At 43.6% G+C, this 18,895-nt stretch overlaps 1 protein-coding gene across 6 annotated transcripts in view; it reads left to right on the top strand.

Moving 5' to 3' along the window:
- The window catches only part of SPATS2L (spermatogenesis associated, serine-rich 2-like), a 171,899-nt gene extending 157,274 nt beyond the window's left edge, over window positions 1-14,625 (top strand). For all 6 annotated transcript variants that reach the window (XM_011974544.1, XM_011974543.1, XM_011974542.1 and 3 more), the window contains 4 exons: window positions 3,496-3,605; window positions 6,068-6,170; window positions 8,951-9,171; window positions 13,731-14,625. In XM_011974544.1, the coding sequence (XP_011829934.1) occupies window positions 3,496-3,605; window positions 6,068-6,170; window positions 8,951-9,171; window positions 13,731-14,126 (830 nt within the window). In that variant the 3' untranslated portion in view covers window positions 14,127-14,625. The remainder of the gene's footprint in view (window positions 1-3,495; window positions 3,606-6,067; window positions 6,171-8,950; window positions 9,172-13,730) is intronic.
- The last annotated feature ends 4,270 nt before the right edge of the window (window positions 14,626-18,895 follow it).

Genomic DNA, 18,895 nt, shown 5'->3' with positions numbered 1-18,895 from the left:
GGGTTTCACCATGTTAGCCAGTATGATCTCGATCTCCTGACCTCGTGATCTGCCTTCCTTGGCCTCCCAAAGTGCTGGGATTACAGGCGTGAGCTACCATGCCCGGCCAGCCTTAAGATTTTCTATGGTTCAGATAATATGAGCAAGCTTCCAATGTGTTTCAAAAACTTGAAGGCATTTATAAATCCTGTTGAGAAAGTGGATTTCAGCATACCAGATACTGTTTATACATACGTAATATTAATTAAGTCTTGAATGCAGTGAAAACCTAAGCTGTACAGAATTGTCTCCCTCTACAGATTTCTGAAAGGATGGTGCTTCCAAAACATACTTATTATTCCATTGTAAATTACAGGATCAATGAAGCTTAAGATCTGATCTGTTTTTGTTTCTTGTTTGTGTGATTGATGTTTTTGAGGTGAAAATGTTCACCCCCTCCAGCCAAAGAATATTAGCTTTAGATCTCAAGTTTTAAGGCTTTGTTCATAATGAAAGACTTTGAAATGTTAATGAGACTATATGTAAAACGCATTTCAACACTTGCTGATGCAAAGTATTCGTTTCCATGCACATTTGCATGAGTGTAAACTTAGAATTTATTGGTGATCTTGCACCTGCATTCCTATTTTAGGGCCCATTTATATCTATGTCTACAAAATCTTTTGTTTGGTATGAATGCCCAAGTTTTACTTAATCAAAAAGAACAATGACCCCTAATTGTCACCAGTGTCACAACTGATCATGAAGAAAAGTCAGATCTGTTGGACTGTCATCACTGAGGGTCTAATGACCCCTCTACTAGCTGCTTTTCAAGTCTGGGCCTTCAGATTTTTATTATTATTATTATTATTATTATTATTATTATTATTTTGATGAGATGGGGTCTTGCTTTGTTGCCCAGGCAAGTCTTAAACTCCTAAGTCAAGCAATCCTCCTGCCTCAGCCTCCCAAAGTGCTAAGATAACAGGTGTGAGCCACTGCGCCTGGCACAAAATTAATTTTTTTATTTTAGTTTGCAAGAAGAACGTACCTCATTTCATCTTCCTACTTGAATTGTTTTCTCATGCTGCAGATGTTAGTCCCATCCATATGTTGAATTATAATGGCAAACAAATAACATAACCAATCAAAGGTATGGATCCTAAACAGTCTTAAGTGACCCCTGTGGAAAAGGAACTTCCGTCCTTCTTTAGATATTCCCTTTAAGTAATAGGTTAATTCATTCATTGAATTCTTCACTCAGCAAGCATATTGCATACCTCTTGTGTACCGAGCAGGCAGTAGGTGCCATGGACACAAAGAACTACATAGTGCAGTTCACACCGTAGTCCCGAGAGTGATTGGAGATGCTCGCAGGAAACAGATGGGTAACATTAATTTGCTAAATGGGGCAGGGAGAAACCGTGGCACACTGGGCACCCAACTCCATCTAAAGAGGGCAGTGGCTTCTTGGCTTCAGCCACTTGTCACCATGTAAGAATGTTGACCAACTATGGCCAGAAATTCCAGTACTTTAAGAGATGCCAGAGAGCCAGCTTTCAAATGGAATCTTCTGATTTTTAAATGTGAGCAATGAATTCGTAAATGTAATGTGTGGACCAAACAAGACATATGTACTCTGGCTGAAAATGATAGTGAGCCACCTTTTTGTGACCTTTGGTCCAACTGGGTGTCCTGAGACATCATTTAGCAATATGTTGTCTACATTGAGATGAAACTTCCTTTCACTCTCATCATCCAGACAAGTTTTTCACTAGCTCCTCTGTATTCAGAAAGACTATTAGGCACAGATCTGTCTGCCCAGCCACATGGTATTGTAAATGGGGGCCAGGAGGAGCCCCAGTTAAATAATCAAAGCATGATTAGCATAGTTTGGCAGATGATAAAGCTGTATGAGTTATAGACTAATTATTAACATCTCAATATTGATATCAGCATAAAAAGATAATCTCTTGGGGCCGGGCACAGTGGCTCACGCCTGTAATCCCAGCACTTTGGGAGGCCAAGGCAGGCAGATCATGAGGTCAGGAGATTGAGACCATCCTGGCTAACACGGTGAAACCCCATCTCTACTAAAAATACAAAAATTAGCCAGGCATGGTGGCGGGCGCCTGTAGTCCCAGCTACTCAGGAGGCTGAGGCAGGAGAATGGCATGAACCTGGGAGGCAGAGCTTGCAGTGAGCTGAGACCACGCCACTGCACTCCAGCCTAGGCAACAGAGCAAGACTCCGTCTCAAAAAAAAAAAAAAAAAAAATGAAACGCCTTTGAGCCTGTCTAAAGAATGGTTTCTGATTTGCAGGGAATCTTAACTCTTGATGGATTCTGTACTTCTTTTTGGGCTTTTGCAGTGACTATCTTTTGATATTTTGTATAATAAGAACTGTTAAAATCAGAAATCATATTGTTTGGCCCTGCATGTGTGCTGTGAATCTGGTCTAATAAAGCAGTTGATCCTTGTTCAGCCAAGCATAGAATGTGATTCCGACATGCATGTCATCTTAGATGAACACGTTTTTTCTTATAACTCAAAATGCTTGTCCCGAAGAAATGAAGGCAATTCATATGAGTCAAATTAGCCACAAGTCTATCTATTGAAAGATCCAACTTCATATTTAAATCTCATCCTGTGTGTTTGTATTGATTGCTTCTGAGCACCATAATCTTTTGGGAAACACGGGTATACACACACAGACACTAACTGATAGGCTACTACATCTATTTGAACCTTTAGTTCATCTGAAGATGTGGGAAAATGTTGGAACCAGAGTAGTCCCCAGTGTCTTCTCTGCATGTGCAGGTGCTAAAAAATTCACACGAATCTAGTTCTAGCTGGCCTAACTCACTCTCGAAATTTTTCCATTGGGGACACTTATAGAAAGACCTAAGACACTCTGGGGTAGAACTTCTGTTTCTTTGCTGAATGGAAACATATCTGCAGAATATCAAAAGCAGAAACATTTTTGGCTCACAAAAAATCTAATAAAGTTAGAGTTTTATGTCAGATTCCAATAACATAACTAGTGACCCTAAGTGAGTATGTGTTAAAGTTCAAGAGGGCTGCTGCTGTTAAAAGTTTAATAGTGCAGCACATATAGAATGATTTCTGCTTAGTGGACTTCCTGTCTTTGCAGTATCACTCGGAGAGGATTTTAATAAGTGTTGTTTTTCAGAGATCGTTGTTCAGAGTAACAAACTTCAAAAGTCTAAATTCCGTAAGTGAGGTCCTACACCAGTGGAGAAAATGTAGAGTGGGAAAGTACAGTGAATCAGAAGGGACTGTGTTTGGCTTGGGGATTGGTGGAGGAGGACAGGAGGAACTGGGTTGTTGGTAATAGGCACAGAGGGTGAACCCGCCTCCATGACCAACTCAGAAAACACAGTCGTGGTCCAACAAAGCAATCAGTCTGTGGAGCGAGAACTGATTCCAAGAAATTAGGTTATTTAATATGTTTCAATCTCTGGCCCTAATGTATGACTCCTCCTTATTTGGCAGTGGAAATCCTGACTGCTCGTCAGAAGAAAGCAGAAGAACTGAAGAGACTCACTGACCTCGCCAGTCAGATGGCAGAGATGCAGCTGGCTGAACTCAGGGCAGAAATTAAGGTCAGTTCTAAAATATCACAGCCTGAACCCTGAGCCAGAGAGCTGATCCCCATTATGTTTGTTTTGCATCCACAGAGTTCTGCTCTCTGAGGATCTAACATCTACACCCAGCTCTCCTCCACAGGGTGGAAATAGAGAACACAGAAGGGGGACGACCCCCATAATCACTGTGTTTAAGTGTAATGTGCTTTGAAGAAATGTGTAAATCCAAAGGAGAGGTACAAGCTATTTTGTCAGTCAGTAGAGACCGACCCAAATAAAGTAACTTGACCATGAATTATAGCTGGGATGGGGGATGTTATTTTCACACATTGTGATTTATAGGTATGCATATAAACACATCCAGAGATGTATACACGCACGCGAAGCATGAACGTAGTGTAACGGTGAAGATTAGAAAGCATGCGGACTGTGGAGATTTCTTTCCTAATATTCTTTTCTAGTTTAGTTGCATTCGTATTAAGAATACTATCCATAAATACGTATTTATTAGATTCCTTCATTGACAAGCAACAGAAACTGACCCTGGCTAACCTCAAGGACAAGTAGAATTTGAAAGGATGTGAGTATAGCTCACCAAAGCAGAGCACTATCTGAAAGCTCAGGTCAACAATTAGGTAGGAACTGGGGTGGTTCCAGTAAAATAAATAATCACTAGACACGCTGTCATGGGACCATCAGCCCTGTACCACCCCACTTGGCTCAGATCCCTAAGAGAGAGGCTCTGATTGGCCTCTACTTGGGTCATGTCCATCATTTGGCCCAGAGAGGGTGTGACATCTTGATTGCCAGACCCACCAAGACTATGGATCTTTGAAACTGCATCAGGGTACAGTTACCAGAAGGGGAAATGGTTACCAGGAGGGCAAGTGTAAGTGTTTACAACAAAATAGGAAGAAATTTTAAAATTCCCCTTATCCTCTTTTTCACCCAGTATACCACACACACACACACACACGCACACACACACACACACACGCCTTCCGGCTTCATACCCACTTCCAGGAAACGAGAGTGGTTGCAAGACACAGCTGCTGCTACCTTTGAAAGTAAAATTGCAAATTGGGGCATAAAACTGCTTGGCGATGATAGACAGTGGCAGGTGACTTTTCAACTCTCTGCCTCCTGGTTGGGCATGAAAGCGGGCCCCATGAGGAAGAGGACCTCACCCGAGGGTGCTGAGGGTGTCAGTGGCCTTTCCACCTTCTCTGTTCTGGCCTTTGTGGCCTCTCACCCAGCCAATTGCAGTGGCCTCCTCACTAGTCTCTGCCTACACTGTCTCCCTCCAGCCTTAAACTCCCAAAGCAGTTATCTCCTTCCCCTCAGAAAGAAATTCACAACTGGACTTCAATATATATTCCGACTTCCATCTCTCTCTACAAAAATCCCAGCTTGTTAGAACATCAAGTAAGAAATATAAAATTGCCAGCTTCCTGGTCTATTGAAATCAACTCATCTTCCGAGTTTCATTTCTGCCTATCAAAATCCCACCCATCATAAAATGGTTAGTAGCACAGGCTTTGGAGTGAAGCAGTCCAGCTGCAAAATTTTCTATTTCTGTGACCTTGGATAAGTTGTGTGTTCTCTTAGATTCTTAGAACCTCAATTCCCCCATCTGTAAAACAGAGGTAATAATAGTACTGACTTCGTAATACTGTGATCAGATGAAATGAGATTATCTGGTAAGAATTTGGCCAGTGCCTGGTAAGTGTTCAATGATTTTTTCAATGTTCCCTCTTACATAACTCTTTCCCCATAGACCTCAGTAGGAAATAATTTCTTCTTCTTTTATATTCCTAAAGCACCAACCACATTCCACCTTGTACTGTAGTTAATGGTATCTGTTTTCCTTGCCATTGCTAAACTCCCTGGTAAACTCAGGAAGAGACTGAGTCAGTTATTTCTGTATTTCTCACCGTTGTCTTCTACACATAGATCTTAATTTTAAAGGAATTGAAAAATAATCTTTCTCACTTCTTTTCACACCACTTGAAATCCTGCCATTTAAAATAATATCTTCCAGACACTAAAGGCTTTGTGGACTTCCCAGTTCCCTATTAAAATAGGGATGGGGGTCTAGGAAGGAGGACATGTTTTCTCTTGATGGTTAATACCTTAGCAGGCACTTGGCCAAACTCAGAAGACCCTGCCAGAACGCAATTCAGAAAATTACTAGGAGGGCGAGGGGTGCTAAAAGCTTAAATAGATGAGTCAGACACACATTCCATGTAGGCCCAAACGAGAAACACAGGCCCCTCACATATTCCCCAGGCAGGAAGATGATCATTCCCTAGCCAGGTCAGGACTAAGACTGAGCGTGGAGCCTCCCAGCAGCAGGGCTGGAAAGATCCCCACCAGGTCAGCACTGCTGTGACACCGGAAGAGCAGAGTGAACGCATCCACAGGGTGCTTCAGTCATTTCTGTAATCATGGGGTTCCTGCTTTCCATCTCTTTCCTCCAGCACTTTGTCAGCGAGCGTAAATATGATGAAGAGCTCGGGAAAGCTGCCCGGTTCTCCTGTGACATCGAACAGCTGAAGGCCCAAATCATGCTCTGCGGAGAAAGTGAGTTTTGCATACTTGCTAAATAATTCTGTGTGAGTAACCTTGGTGCTATCTGGAGTTGCTATTGGAAATGTCAGGTGTGCAGTCCCCCCAGGGGACTAACGTGAGGTCTAAAGAGATTTAATGATCTAAGCTCATGACACAAGTCACCAGAAATGTTGAGATTTGAACTTAGGGTCTTCAAATGCCACTGCCCATCAGTAACTCCCCAGGATTTATTAAGTGGAACAGAACAGGTCAACTAGTTTATACCTTTTGCAAACTTTTATGAAGCACTTCCAGTTAAACTGCTTCTCTGATTTCAGACAGCCCTGGTTCTACGGAAACTCATTAGGCAGAGCGTGAGTCTTCCTAACATGTCAGGGAACAATCAGTTATTGTTGTGCAGGGCCCAGCTGTTGCACGGGCCCCTCAGCAGTGCCCTGAGCCTCCGCCCTTGGTTCTCTGTGCTGAGTGAGGCTACAGATAATGAAAGACTTCACTCAGCCATTAGCTTTAGTCTTGTTCCCTATTAAGCCTTAATTAGAGCAGCTAATGTGCAACAAAATTGGCTGCTATATTTTTCCCCCACACCAGCCCACCCACAAGGGGAGGTGGGAATGAGCACGGAAGCGGCTTTAAGGATGGCCGCAAGGAGGAGAGGACTAGTGAATGATGCAGAAACCTACAGCCTCGCAGTCAGCTGAAAAATTAAGATTTGGCTGCACTGCCTATTATGATATAATTAACTATACTATACTACACTGCATACATATATAGTAATATAATTTGCTTTTATCACTTCACAATCTATGGTAGATATTTTTTCATATCAATATATTTAACCAGTCATTTATCTAAGTATAATTGATGTCACCAGTCTTCTGGTTGCTGCATTTAGATTGCTTCCAGTTTTTCACCATTAAAATAACACTGCTGATCACCTGAGGCCAGGAGTTTGAGGCCAGTCTGGCCAACGTGGTAAAACGCCCGTCTCTACTAAAAATACAAAAATTAGCTGGGTGTGGTGGCAGGCACCTGTAAACCCAGCTACTAGGGAGGCTGAGGCAGGAGAATTGCTTGAGCCTGGACCCAGGAGGTAGAGATTGCAGTGAGTGGAGATCACACCACTGCATTCCAACCTGGGCAACAGAGCAAGACTCTATCTCAAAAACTTAATTAATTAATTAACACTGCTGCGAGCATCCTTGTCCACACATCCTTGCCAATTATTTGATTTTCTGACTGCATTTTTAAAAATTATTCCCCCCTGTACTCTTCCTTATGAAAGAATCTACCTATTTGCCATTCTCTATCCCCAGCTTTTGCCCCACCCTCCTTTCCACTTCAGCCCTCAATGAGCAAGACAGTGATGCTGAGTGACGCCCTGTCACCGATCTCAGGGGTGATGGAGAGGTGCCCCTTCACCTCCTTTCCTCCTGAGCATTTCAAGTGCCATCTAGTGGGAGAAAATGGTCCCTTACCAAATTCCAGGTGTCCATTCTGAAAGACACCGTAGTCATCCAAAGGCCCTTCTTTCTCAGCTTTGTTGCGAGCACACTGAGAATCCACAGGTGCTGAACCGGAAATAGTGGTCCCTGATCTGCAGACAATAATGACCCCCTGAAACTGAATCTGGTGAGCACAGGAGCCACAGAAATCTCCTGGTCACGTTTGGACAGCCCCAGCTTGCTGTCACACCTTCCCAATACACTGAAGGGACTGGAGATGCATCCCTGACCTTTCCATTTCTCTTGTATTATGACCGCTACTGATCCCGCCTAATCCTCTAGCAGAACTCTGGGATTAAATCTGATTCAACAAAGGGAGCAAACAAAATTGCTTTCAAAAATTGGTGACAGTTTTAAGAATCAAAGAAAGGTCTAGCTGGCAGTCAGACTCTGGTGAACTGTGAGAGGGAAGTAGTGGCTTTATCCTTGAATTGATTCCCTCCAGTTCCGATTCAGTGTAATCATGTAGAAATCATCCCAGCAGAAACCACCACTTTCAAAACCAGCAGAAATGGTCATAATAAACGCTGAGCAGACCTGCCTGAGCCCTGAGCCCTGAGCCCTGAGCTCTGATGGGTGTCTGCCTAATCAGCCTGCCTTGCCTGTAACCTTGGAAGCGGTGCATATCTGCAGTGAGGCTGCAGAAAACAGGGTTGATTAAAGGTGGGATCATGGAGCACTAATGAAATACACAAGATGCCTTAGGGGCTGGCGGGCCTGGCCCTGTGTTTGGGGGATATGCCTGACCCAGAGTAACAGAATTCCTAACATCCAACATCACCCCATTCCCAAGCTCTCAGAACATCATGGATCTGACAGGCCAGAGTGTCCACATAGCTCCCAATCTTTCTGTGTCTGCAGTACCAATTGGTCCAGGGAACTGATCAGGGAGGTGAGAATGGGTTCGGTAATGGGGGATCTACGAGGCAGAGTGCATTTGCAGACAGGGCCAGAGAGGGAACCTTGAAGTTTCATTATCTCTTTTCCCTTGGTGGTTCTTGACCTAAAGAATAATATTTAAGTTGCTCAGATATGTCTTATTTCCTACAAATGTCTCCCAACTTGGATGATTATGCTGTAATCACAGTTCAGTGATTCCCACAAGAGAAATTTGGTTGTTCTCTTAAGCACCAAGGTGCCCTTTCAAATAACATCTTTCAAAAGAAAACTTTCTTACTGTTTCTGTGGAGCTCCTGGCCAGTTTCTTCATCTTCTAGCGCTTCGTAATGGGTTACTGAGGCAGCAGTGTTGGAGGTGCAGCTCATAACACTGAGCACTTTCTTATTGCAGTTACACATCCAAAGAACAACTATTCCTCAAGAACGCCCTGCAGCTCCCTGCTGCCTCTGCTGAATGCACACGCAGCAACCTCCGGGAAACAGAGTAACTTTTCCCGAAAATCCTCCACTCACAATAAGCCCTCTGAAGGCAAAGCAGCAAACCCCAAAATGGTGAGCAGTCTCCCGAGCACCGCTGACCCCTCTCACCAGGCCATGCCGGCCAACAAGCAGGTAAGCAGACACTGGTGCAGGGTGCCGGGGCGGGGAACCTGTTCCCAGAGGAATGAAACAGCAGCCACTAGATTCTGGGCCTCCTGGGGTCACACTCAGGCTCCTGCCACCTGCCCTCAGCCACTCCCCACCCAGCAGCACTGCCCAGCTGGCCTCTTGGGAACTCCCCTGGTTGCCCTCGTCCGTGCCTCCCAGGTGCTTTCCCGTGTGGAGGAAGTGGCCTGTTTACACTCTTGACCGCACGAGCAGAGTCCACCGAGGTGACACGGCTCTTCTCATGACTAGGACTGCCACCATCCCTGGGGCCCCAAAACCAGCCCACATGTGGAAGGGACCCACAGAGACTTGGGAACAAGATTTGGAACCTGGCCACTGAAACCACTAACGAGAGGAAACCTGGCATTTGTTTTTTAAGATATTTTAATCCCCACTGATATTTAGCTGATCAATAAGAGGCTAAAGTTAGTGCAGTCTTTTCTTGGGGTTTCAGTAAGGAGAATACATTTCAAAATGACATTCTTTATTCTTATCTACTGTGACGTCTAAAAACACAAGTGTCCAAAGAACAATCTTCCTTCTCTCCTTCTGCTTCTCCACTATATCTTTTGGAGGTGATTTCCCCCTTATACTTAGAGAATTAACAAAAAATTGGGATCTGCCGGGTGCAATCGCTCACTCCTGTAATCCCAGCACTTTGGGAGGCCGAGATGGGCAGATCACTTGAGGTCAGGAGGTTGAGACCAGCCTGGCCAACATGGTGAAACCCTGTCTCTACTAAAAACACAAAAATTAGCCAGGCATGGTGGCACACACCTGTAATCCCAGTTACTAAGGAGGCTGAGGCAGGAGAATCACTTAAACCTGGGAGGTGGAGGTTGCAGTGAGCCAAGATCGTACCACTGCACTCCAGCCTGGGCGACAGAGTGAGATTCCATCTCAAAAAAAAAAAAATGGATCTGATGATATAGAAGTTGGACATGCTATGCTATAAAGATACATTTTATCTCCAAGAAAAAGTCTTTTTTTTTTTTTTTTTTTTTGTAAGTCTTTTAAAATGCTGGTTTTCTAACAGGTGTCTTGTCAGGTTTTGTTGTCTTGGCCTTGGAGAATTCTTATTAATGACATTGACAGGTGTTTCTCAGGCCCTGAAGTCTTCATGAGCTGTAAGATAGCACTTTGACAAGGTGCATGTTATAATCTCATTAGTTAAAGATAATAATCAAATCTGTTTTCACTTGTAGTCTAAATATATCTTCACAGCTTTTGTTCTTTTTTTTTTTTTTTTGGCACAATATCGGCCCACTGCAGCCTCAAGCTCCTGGGCTCAAACAGTCCACTAGGCTCAGCCTGCAGGGTAGCTGGGACTACAGGTGCGTGCCACCATGCCTGACTAATTTTTTTTTGTATAATTTTTGTAGAGATGGGGTTTTACCATGTTGCTCTCAAACTCCTGGGCTCAAGCAATCTGGCTGCTTCAGCCTCCCAAAATGCTAAGATTACAGGCATGAGCCACCGTGCCTGGGTCTCTGTTCATTATTAAAGATGATGCTAATAATCAAGTCTAAAATTTAGTCTATTTCCCTTTTTCATAATTTGTTTAAAAACAAAGGAGGCCAGATTAAGTACTATCCATGTAAATACTTTTTCAGTTCTCTGGTTTAGCATTTTAGCTAATGGCTCATGTAAGTTGAAATATACTCAGATATGTAAGTGAGAACACTGTAGACCCAGGCAAGAAGGGCCTGTGGACTGGGCACTGTGTTTTCAAGTAACCTTCTTGACCCTCCTGCAGCCATGGCCCTCTCTGCAGAATAAGGAGTCAGAGAGAGCAAGGAAACAGGGCCACTGGAAACTACACTCTTTGTTCTGAAGCATGCTGCCAGTCAGTACTCGAGATCCTGGGTTTCTCTTCCCACGTGGGCCCAAGCCTGCTCACAGGATCTGCCTGGACCACTTTCCTGTATACATCATCTTGAAGACAAACGACACAGCCAGTTTTCACACCCATCCGCCTGAAGGGTGGGAGTGGAGGCGATGCTTAGGTGTGCAGGCTGGAATGTCTGCGTTTGTGTGCGCAAGGCCCCCTTACAATGTGGGATGGAGCCAGAGGCAGGAAAAGACAGTATTCAGACGTATGGTGTGTGAACCCCGAAAATGTGAGACAGGTCTCAGATAACTTAGAAAGTTTATTTTGCCAAGGTTGAGGACATGCACCCATGACACAGCCTCAGAAGGTCCTGATGACATGTGCCCAAGGTGGTGGGGCACGGCTTGGTTTTGTACATTTTAGGGAGGCAGGAGACATCAATCCGTTTGTGTAAGGTGAACATCGGTTCAGTCCGGAAAGGTGGGACTACTGGAGGCAAAGGCGGACAACTGGAAGCGAGGAGGGGGCTTCCAGGTCTTGGGTAGATGAAAGACAGATGGTTGCATTCTTTTGAGTTTCTGATTAGCCTCTCCAAATGAGACAGTCAGATACGCATTTATCTCAGTGAGCAGAGGGGTGACTTTGAATAGAATGGAAGCCAGGTTGGCCCTAAGCAGTTCCCAGCCTGACGTTTCCCTTTAGCTTAGTGATTTGGGGGCCCCAAGATTTATTTTCCTTTAACAGATGTATGGACCTACATTTGTACTCTTGCTCTAGGCTCTGAATTAGTGGGGGTTGGTCTGCCGTAAACCTATACCATCCAGTCACAGTGCACAAATTAAGAACCTTATATATTTGTAACTCATAAAATTTCATGTTTTCTTAAGAGGTTTGATTTTCAAAAAAGGTTTATGTTTATGTTACAACTTAAGAGTCTTGTCAGGAGACAGTATATAAAGTAGGAACAGCTCCACCATTTCCCAACTATAGATAGACCTTGGGCAAGTCCCTGAAACTCCTTATCCTCATCTATAAAATGAAGCACATAATAGCAACTATCTTAGAGGGTGATTCTGATGTTAAATGAGGTAGTGCATGGTGAGGAACCCCATTCAGTGCCTGGTAAGCACTCAGTGAGTGTTGGCTATTACTGACCTCGAGGAGTTCAGAAATCTTTCCCTTGCACAGGAGCTTAATCCATTGCATCCTTACTACTCATCCATTTATGTTCCTGGCCACTGATTTGTTGAAGGAATGATTTTTTAATAGAGGCTTCAAAATTTATTTGCTTATGACTGCAGAAAGTTTAGAAAAACAACGAATTACCTCTGTGAAAATACACCTTATTTCTTCATGCCACCAAGACCTGCCAGATGCACTTCACCCCTATATTTGTCTAAGATAATATTTCTGAACTATAAAGATATTTGTTTTGAAATAAATTAGAAAAGCTACTTTAGAGAAGAAAAGTTACAGAATTTTACTTTTTCTTCACTTATGTAATTAGAATTCCTATGCATGGTTTTCAACAGGAAATTTTCCTTGACCCCTTCACAGGCCTCGCAACAGGGATGCCTCACTTACTCAGCCTGAAGCTCTCAACCCCTTGAGGGAGGGAGAGCATGCAGGTGAGCAGGTGCAGGAGCTAGAGCAAGCACTTTTGGGCGCTGGCAGGATCAAAACTCCATGCAGTCCCACAGCAGCGCCTAGGGTGGTACCCGTGACCCCTGGAGCCCAGAGGCATGCGTTACAATGCTCTTTTCGCTTTTCAGTTCAAGGATGGCTTAAGTGTTTAACAGCTCAATAAACCTACTTTTTCATGAAGGCAGAGGGTCAGTGTGACACTTTCCTGTATCCTGAGCTCTTGTCCAGCATCCATGAAAAATCAGGTCATATGAACAAATTGTAAACACGGGGGATTTTATTGCCAATGAAAGTGGCTTTCAGCAGGAGGGAGAGCTGGAAAATGGGGATGGAGTGAGAACATATTGTTCCCCTGAAGTCCAGCCGTCTCCAACTGGACTCTTCTCCGAAGTCCTGCCATCAAGCAGTCCCGCTAAAGTCAAGCTGCTTGTCTCCGACTCAGACTGCAGTCTCCGACGTGCAGCTGCTTCTCCTCTTCTCCTCTTCTCTGCTCTGTGCCAGTGGAGCCTGGGATTTTGATGGGTACAGGATGTGGGGTGGGGTGGGCCAGCGGTGGTTTTGGAAAAGGCAACATTTGAGCAGGAAAACAGGAATATAAAGTTCTCACTTTGGGCTTGAGAGTGGGGCTTGGCAAGGGACCCCGCCCTTTTCCTGTCTACAATTTCTGTGCCTCCTGTCCCTCTCAGTCTCTACAGAATGTCTCGGAAATCTGCGTAGTACAGGATCATCATTACTCTTCCCCTGGCTTCTATTTTATTCTGCTATAGTTTAAGCATCTTTATGAATTTTATTTGACCCAGTTTTTGAATTGTCTGTCTTAGGCTTCTGTAACCTCTCTTTCAGTTCCACTTACAAAACAGTCCACTGTTCTTTTAAGATTAATAATTTTATCTGCTTGACCTCATCTTCATGTTTTCTGATTCTTCTGGTGTATTTAAAAAAAAAAAAAAACACTTACCTGTGGCTAGCGATTTGGTTTCCCTGATGTCTACTGGTGTCATCTGTGGCTTGCTGGCATCTGATACTTATCTCTTTTCTTTTTTGGTAGAACGGATCTTCTAACCAAAGACGGAGATTTAATCCACAGTATCATAACAACAGGCTAAATGGGCCTGCCAAGTCGCAGGGCAGTGGGAATGAAGCCGATCCACTGGGAAAGGGCAACAACCGCCACGAACACAGAAGACAGCCGCACAACGGCTTCCGGCCCAAAAACAAAGGCGGTGCCAAAAATCAAGAGGCCTCCTTAGGGATGAAGACCCCCGAGGCCCCGGCCCATTCTGAAAAGCCCCGGCGAAGGCAGCACGCTGCAGATACCGTGGAGGCCAGGCCCTTCCGGGGTAGTGTCGGTAGGGTTTCACAGTGCAATCTCTGCCCCACAAGAATAGAAGTTTCCACAGATGCAGCAGTTCTCTCAGTCCCGGCTGTGACGTTGGTGGCCTGAGCTAGGAGGAAAAAGAGCAGTTTCCATTCAGTTTTGGTTCCCTGCCCGAGGTGCTGACCCAATTCGCTGCCAAAAGAGAATCAATCAGAATATACAAATCCTGTATGGTTGTGTCATCCTCTCTTAATCATTTTTACTAATTCTAATAATCAGCTCTAGCTTGCTTCATAACTTTCATGGCTTTGCTTGATCTGTTGATGCTTTCTCTCATCAAGACTTTGCAGCATTTTAGCCAGGCAGTATTTACTCATTGTTAGGAAAATCAAGATGTGACTGAAGATCAGAGGCTCAGTTAGCAACCTATGTTGTAGCAGTGATGTCAGTCCATTGATTGTCTTTAGAGAGTTAATGTTACAAAAAAGAATTCTTAATAATCAGACAAACATGATCTGCTGAGGACACATGCGCTTTTGTAGAATTTAACATCTGGTGTTTTTCTGAAAAAATATATATACATATATTGCTTTATTTGAAACAAATTAAAATATGCTGCATTTGACACCTGGCTAGTTTCTTTTATTGATACCCACCTAGTTATTGAATGTACTGTTTAGTGCTTTCAAAAAAAAACTTTAGAGACTAGAGGTTGTGGCGCAAAGCTCTGTGTAATAAATACTGTTTCTCTTGAGACAAGTACTTTTTCAGGAAAAAAAAAAAATATATATATATATATATATGGCCTTTCAATTAGATTACACACAAATAGATGGATGTGCACCCTGATTGTCTTAGACATACCATGTGGCAGTTGGGCAGTTGGAAACGTTGGTTGCAAGTACCACAAACCTCAGCTGAGCCCAGCTTAAACAATAAGAATTTATTGGTTCAGTGAGTGAAAAGTCCAGTTGGTCCAATTTGATCAGGGTTTCAGCTCTCATCTCTTTTTTCTTTTTCCTTTTTCTTTTTTTTTTCTTTTTTTTTTTTTTTTTTGTTTGAGACAGAGTCTCGCTCTGTCACCCAGGTGGAGTGCAATGGCAAGATCTCGGCTCACTGCAACTTCCACCTCCTAGGTTCAAGCCATTCTCCTGACGCGGCCTTCCGAGTAGCTGGGATTACAGGCGTGTGCCACCACGTCCAGCTAATTTTTATATTATTAGTAGAGACAGGGTTTCACCATGTTGTCCAAGCTGGTCTCGAACCCCTGACCTCAGGTGATCCACCCCCTTTGGCCTCCCAAACTGCTGAGATTATAGGCATGAGCCACCGCACCCGGCCAGCTCCCATCTCTTGATTACCTTAGCTCTCCTTTCCTCCTTGGGTTGACATTGCATTCAGAATGATGGCAGAGGGCCACCATACTCTTAAGACTCAAGTCTATTCTCCACACTGTCCAGAGGAGAGAAGTTATCCTAGTAGCTTCTACATGGAGCAAGTGTCTTTCTCAGAAATTCCAGCAAAGGTCTTGCATACCATTGCTGGTAGGCCTGTCCCTTAAACCAATCATGAAAGAGTGGAGAGAAGTGAATGGGATGAACTAATTTGCATAGACTAATCAGAGCCCACCCCTGGAGCCGTGGTGTGGCCATCTTCCCAGAGTTCCTGAGCTAGATGGAGAAGGAGTACTTCTCAGAAAGGGAAAATGGATACCTGGTGGCCCAAACCCCAAATAGCCCCAGTTCCCCTAACTTTGACTGCAGGGCAGTCCAGTTTGGGTGCTGCTTCCATTGCACTCACATGTGTCCTACAGATTTGTTGGCTACTCACAAGTGCAAATGCTTATTCTCAGCTCAATATTAACATTTTTTCTGGCAACCCGGGTTCACTGGTTCTCCTCCACAGAGCAGCCCCGAGCAGCTGAGCCTGCAAGCCACGCAAGCATCTGTTTCTTCTTTTGCCAAGTACAGGAGGATGTTTGCTGTCTCTGTAGCGAGCTTTCTGAGGTCTCTGGGTGTACCCAGAGATTTAATAGGAATTCTAAATGTTAAGTCACATTCCAGGAAGGAAGGAAGAGTTGTTCGTTCAAATAAGAAAGATAAATGTTCTGCGCTGTAGGCCCTGTTTACCCCATCTGAGGCCCTGAATTTATATATTACAAGACAGAAGGATTTTACACAGTTTTTTATGTAGCAAGATTTTGCTTGCACTGAAAAATATCATTGTAAACGTGACCACTTTAAAGATGAGTCAAGTAATTCTTCGAACAGGGAAAAAAATGAATTTGCCAGGTCAGGAGTGCACCTGCCTTTGTCAGAGTCGAACCCAACCACTCTTGACCTCGACTCACTCCCTCAGGGTTAAGAAAGCCCAAACACATTCCTGAGCACAAAGCAAATACTCCCATGTCACTGAAAAGAAACAAAAGAATGCTAACAAGTGCTCAGACCTGATTACATTTTTTCCAATATTTTTGCCTTTTTTTTTTTGAGACAGGGTCTTGCTCTATCACCTAGGCTGGAGTGCGTGATCATTTCTCACTACAGCCTTGAACTCCTGGGCTCAAGCCATCCTCAGCCTCCCAAGTAGCTAGGACTACAGGTGTGCACCACAACGTCCCAGGTAATTTTTTTAATTTTTAGTAGAAACGAGGTCTCAATGTGGTGCCCAGGCTGGTCTTGAACTCCTGAGCTCCAGTGATCTTCCTGCCTTGACCTCCCAAAGTGTTAGAATGACAGGTATAAGCCACCTCACCTGGCTGGTTTTTGCCTTTCTTATAGACCCTGGGCATGTGAGCATTTATTAATTTGCATTTTTGAAACAATAATTTCAATATTTTAGTGCCAGTGTCGGGCCACTTAAACACTATATTACATATCTTCATCTGTCTGGTGGAACTACTGGTGTGATCCTAGAGAACTGAGTCCTATTCTGCCATTCATTTAAAGTGTTTTAAATTCTAATCTCTCTACTTAATGCACAGGAGTCAAAAGAATAGATTCTTCTCTCTTAAACATTTGCTTAGTAGAGGTTAAAATAGTTTAATACTCATGAAGATCGAATAACTTCAAACTCACATTGTAGCACATAGATCTTCCACCAAGACTTCATCTGTGAAATCCACACTTCCCTGTTGGGTTCCCAATTACATTCCAAATTTACATTTCTTTTGAGAATCTCTGCATACTCCAGCTCTGTCTAGAAGTGCTTAATGCAGCAAGACACAAAGTTAAACGCAAATTACTGCAAAATTCACCCTCAATGGAGGACTAGAAACACAACATGTCCAATTTAAAGCTCAGTTCACAAACAGTCCAATTCTGCTGGCTTCAAAAAGAGACTCTAATTAAACATTCTTAGGGAAGGACATCAAATGAGGTTAATGGGAAACGTTACCAGATTAAAAGCAGTTTTTTGCCAAAGTAACATTTGGAAATTCTGACTCTCTGAAAGCCTTGATTTGAACCTCAAACTTGATTTCACCGTAAGAAGTGGGGATCAAGGGCCTGCGCAGTTCTTTTCCTAGACCAGTTCGGTGCTCCCCACCCCCTCGCAGGCACAGGTCCGCAACCAGATAGGGAGATGCCTGATTTCAGGCTACCTTTGACAAAGCTTTCTCCCTCCCTCCCTCCCTGCCTCCCTCTGCAGGCTGCATCCCACGCTGCCTGCTTAAAGCGCCCTCATGTGTCTACAGATGGTAAAATGTTTATTTCTCAACAGACATTACAGTGATAGCATCCAATGACCTATGTAACGGCACCCTTTTTTGCCGTACTTGTTTTTTGAGACGGAGTCTGGCTCTGTGGCCCAGGCTGGAGTGCAGTGGCCAGATCTCAGCTCACTACAAGCTCCACCTCCCTGGTTCACGCCATTCTCCTGCCTCAGCCTCCCGAGTAGTTGGGACTACAGGCGCCCACCACCATGCCCGGCTAATTTTTTGTATTTTTAGTAGAGACGGGGTTTCACCGTGTTAGCCAGGATGGTCTCGATCTGTTGACCTCGTGATCCACCCGCCTCGGCCTCCTAAAGTGTTGGGATTACAGGCGTGAGCCACCGCCCCCCGACCCCAGTCACTTGTTCTTAAATTTCTTACGCAAACTATAAAATAGCAAAAGACCAAAAAAAAAAAAAAAAAAAAAGGAAAAAAAGCAATTCACCTAATACATTGTTCCAGCATTTCCTTGAAAGTACTGACCCATCTCAATGGCTCTGCTTTTGTGAGAAAATTATGAAGAGTTGCGAAGTACTAGTGATTCTCTTGTTACTTAGCTAAGAATTTGAAGCATAATTTAAATACTATTCTTTACAATCCATTATGAGGATTTAAAAAACCTTTTTGCTTCTTTAATACATTCTAACAAAGTTTTCTGTTTATTCTTAGTTTCAAAGAACCAGGTCCCCAGTCCTGGGAGGCTGCTCCACTGGCGGAGCCCAGTGTTTAATCTCATTACAGCAGCCCCGCAGGCAAAGGCTCTCTGGTCTGAATCTAGTCTTTCTATCTGAGAAATACACAATGCTGCTCTCATCACTCAAGGTTCTTACACATTAATGATTAATTATCAGAAGCCCCTTTGTCTGAGAACTCTTTTTTCCCACAGCTCAGAGGAGCTTCTGGGGCTGCCACTAAATTCCAGTTTCATAGGAAGAATTGCCACAAACAAATTTTACAGAATAATGAGTATATTCTAAAGCAAATTTGTCTGAGAAATTATGTAGACTTCTGGCAAAAAAAAAAAAAAAAAAAAAAATTCAGAAGCATGTCTGTGAGACAATGGCCAAAGAACTTCTACAAAAAAATAGCAGTGTAAAAAAAAAAAGATATCCATTTCTTATTCTTTTTTTTTTTTTTTTTTTTGATAGGGTTTTATTCTGTAGCCCAGGCTGGAGTGCAGTGG

This window comes from Mandrillus leucophaeus, unplaced genomic scaffold (genome assembly GCF_000951045.1).
Source record: "Mandrillus leucophaeus isolate KB7577 unplaced genomic scaffold, Mleu.le_1.0 Scaffold146, whole genome shotgun sequence".
NCBI lineage: Eukaryota > Metazoa > Chordata > Mammalia > Primates > Cercopithecidae > Mandrillus > Mandrillus leucophaeus.
The sequence above is the reverse complement of the archived record's forward strand: the minus strand, read 5'-3'. Positions and strand labels throughout refer to the sequence as shown.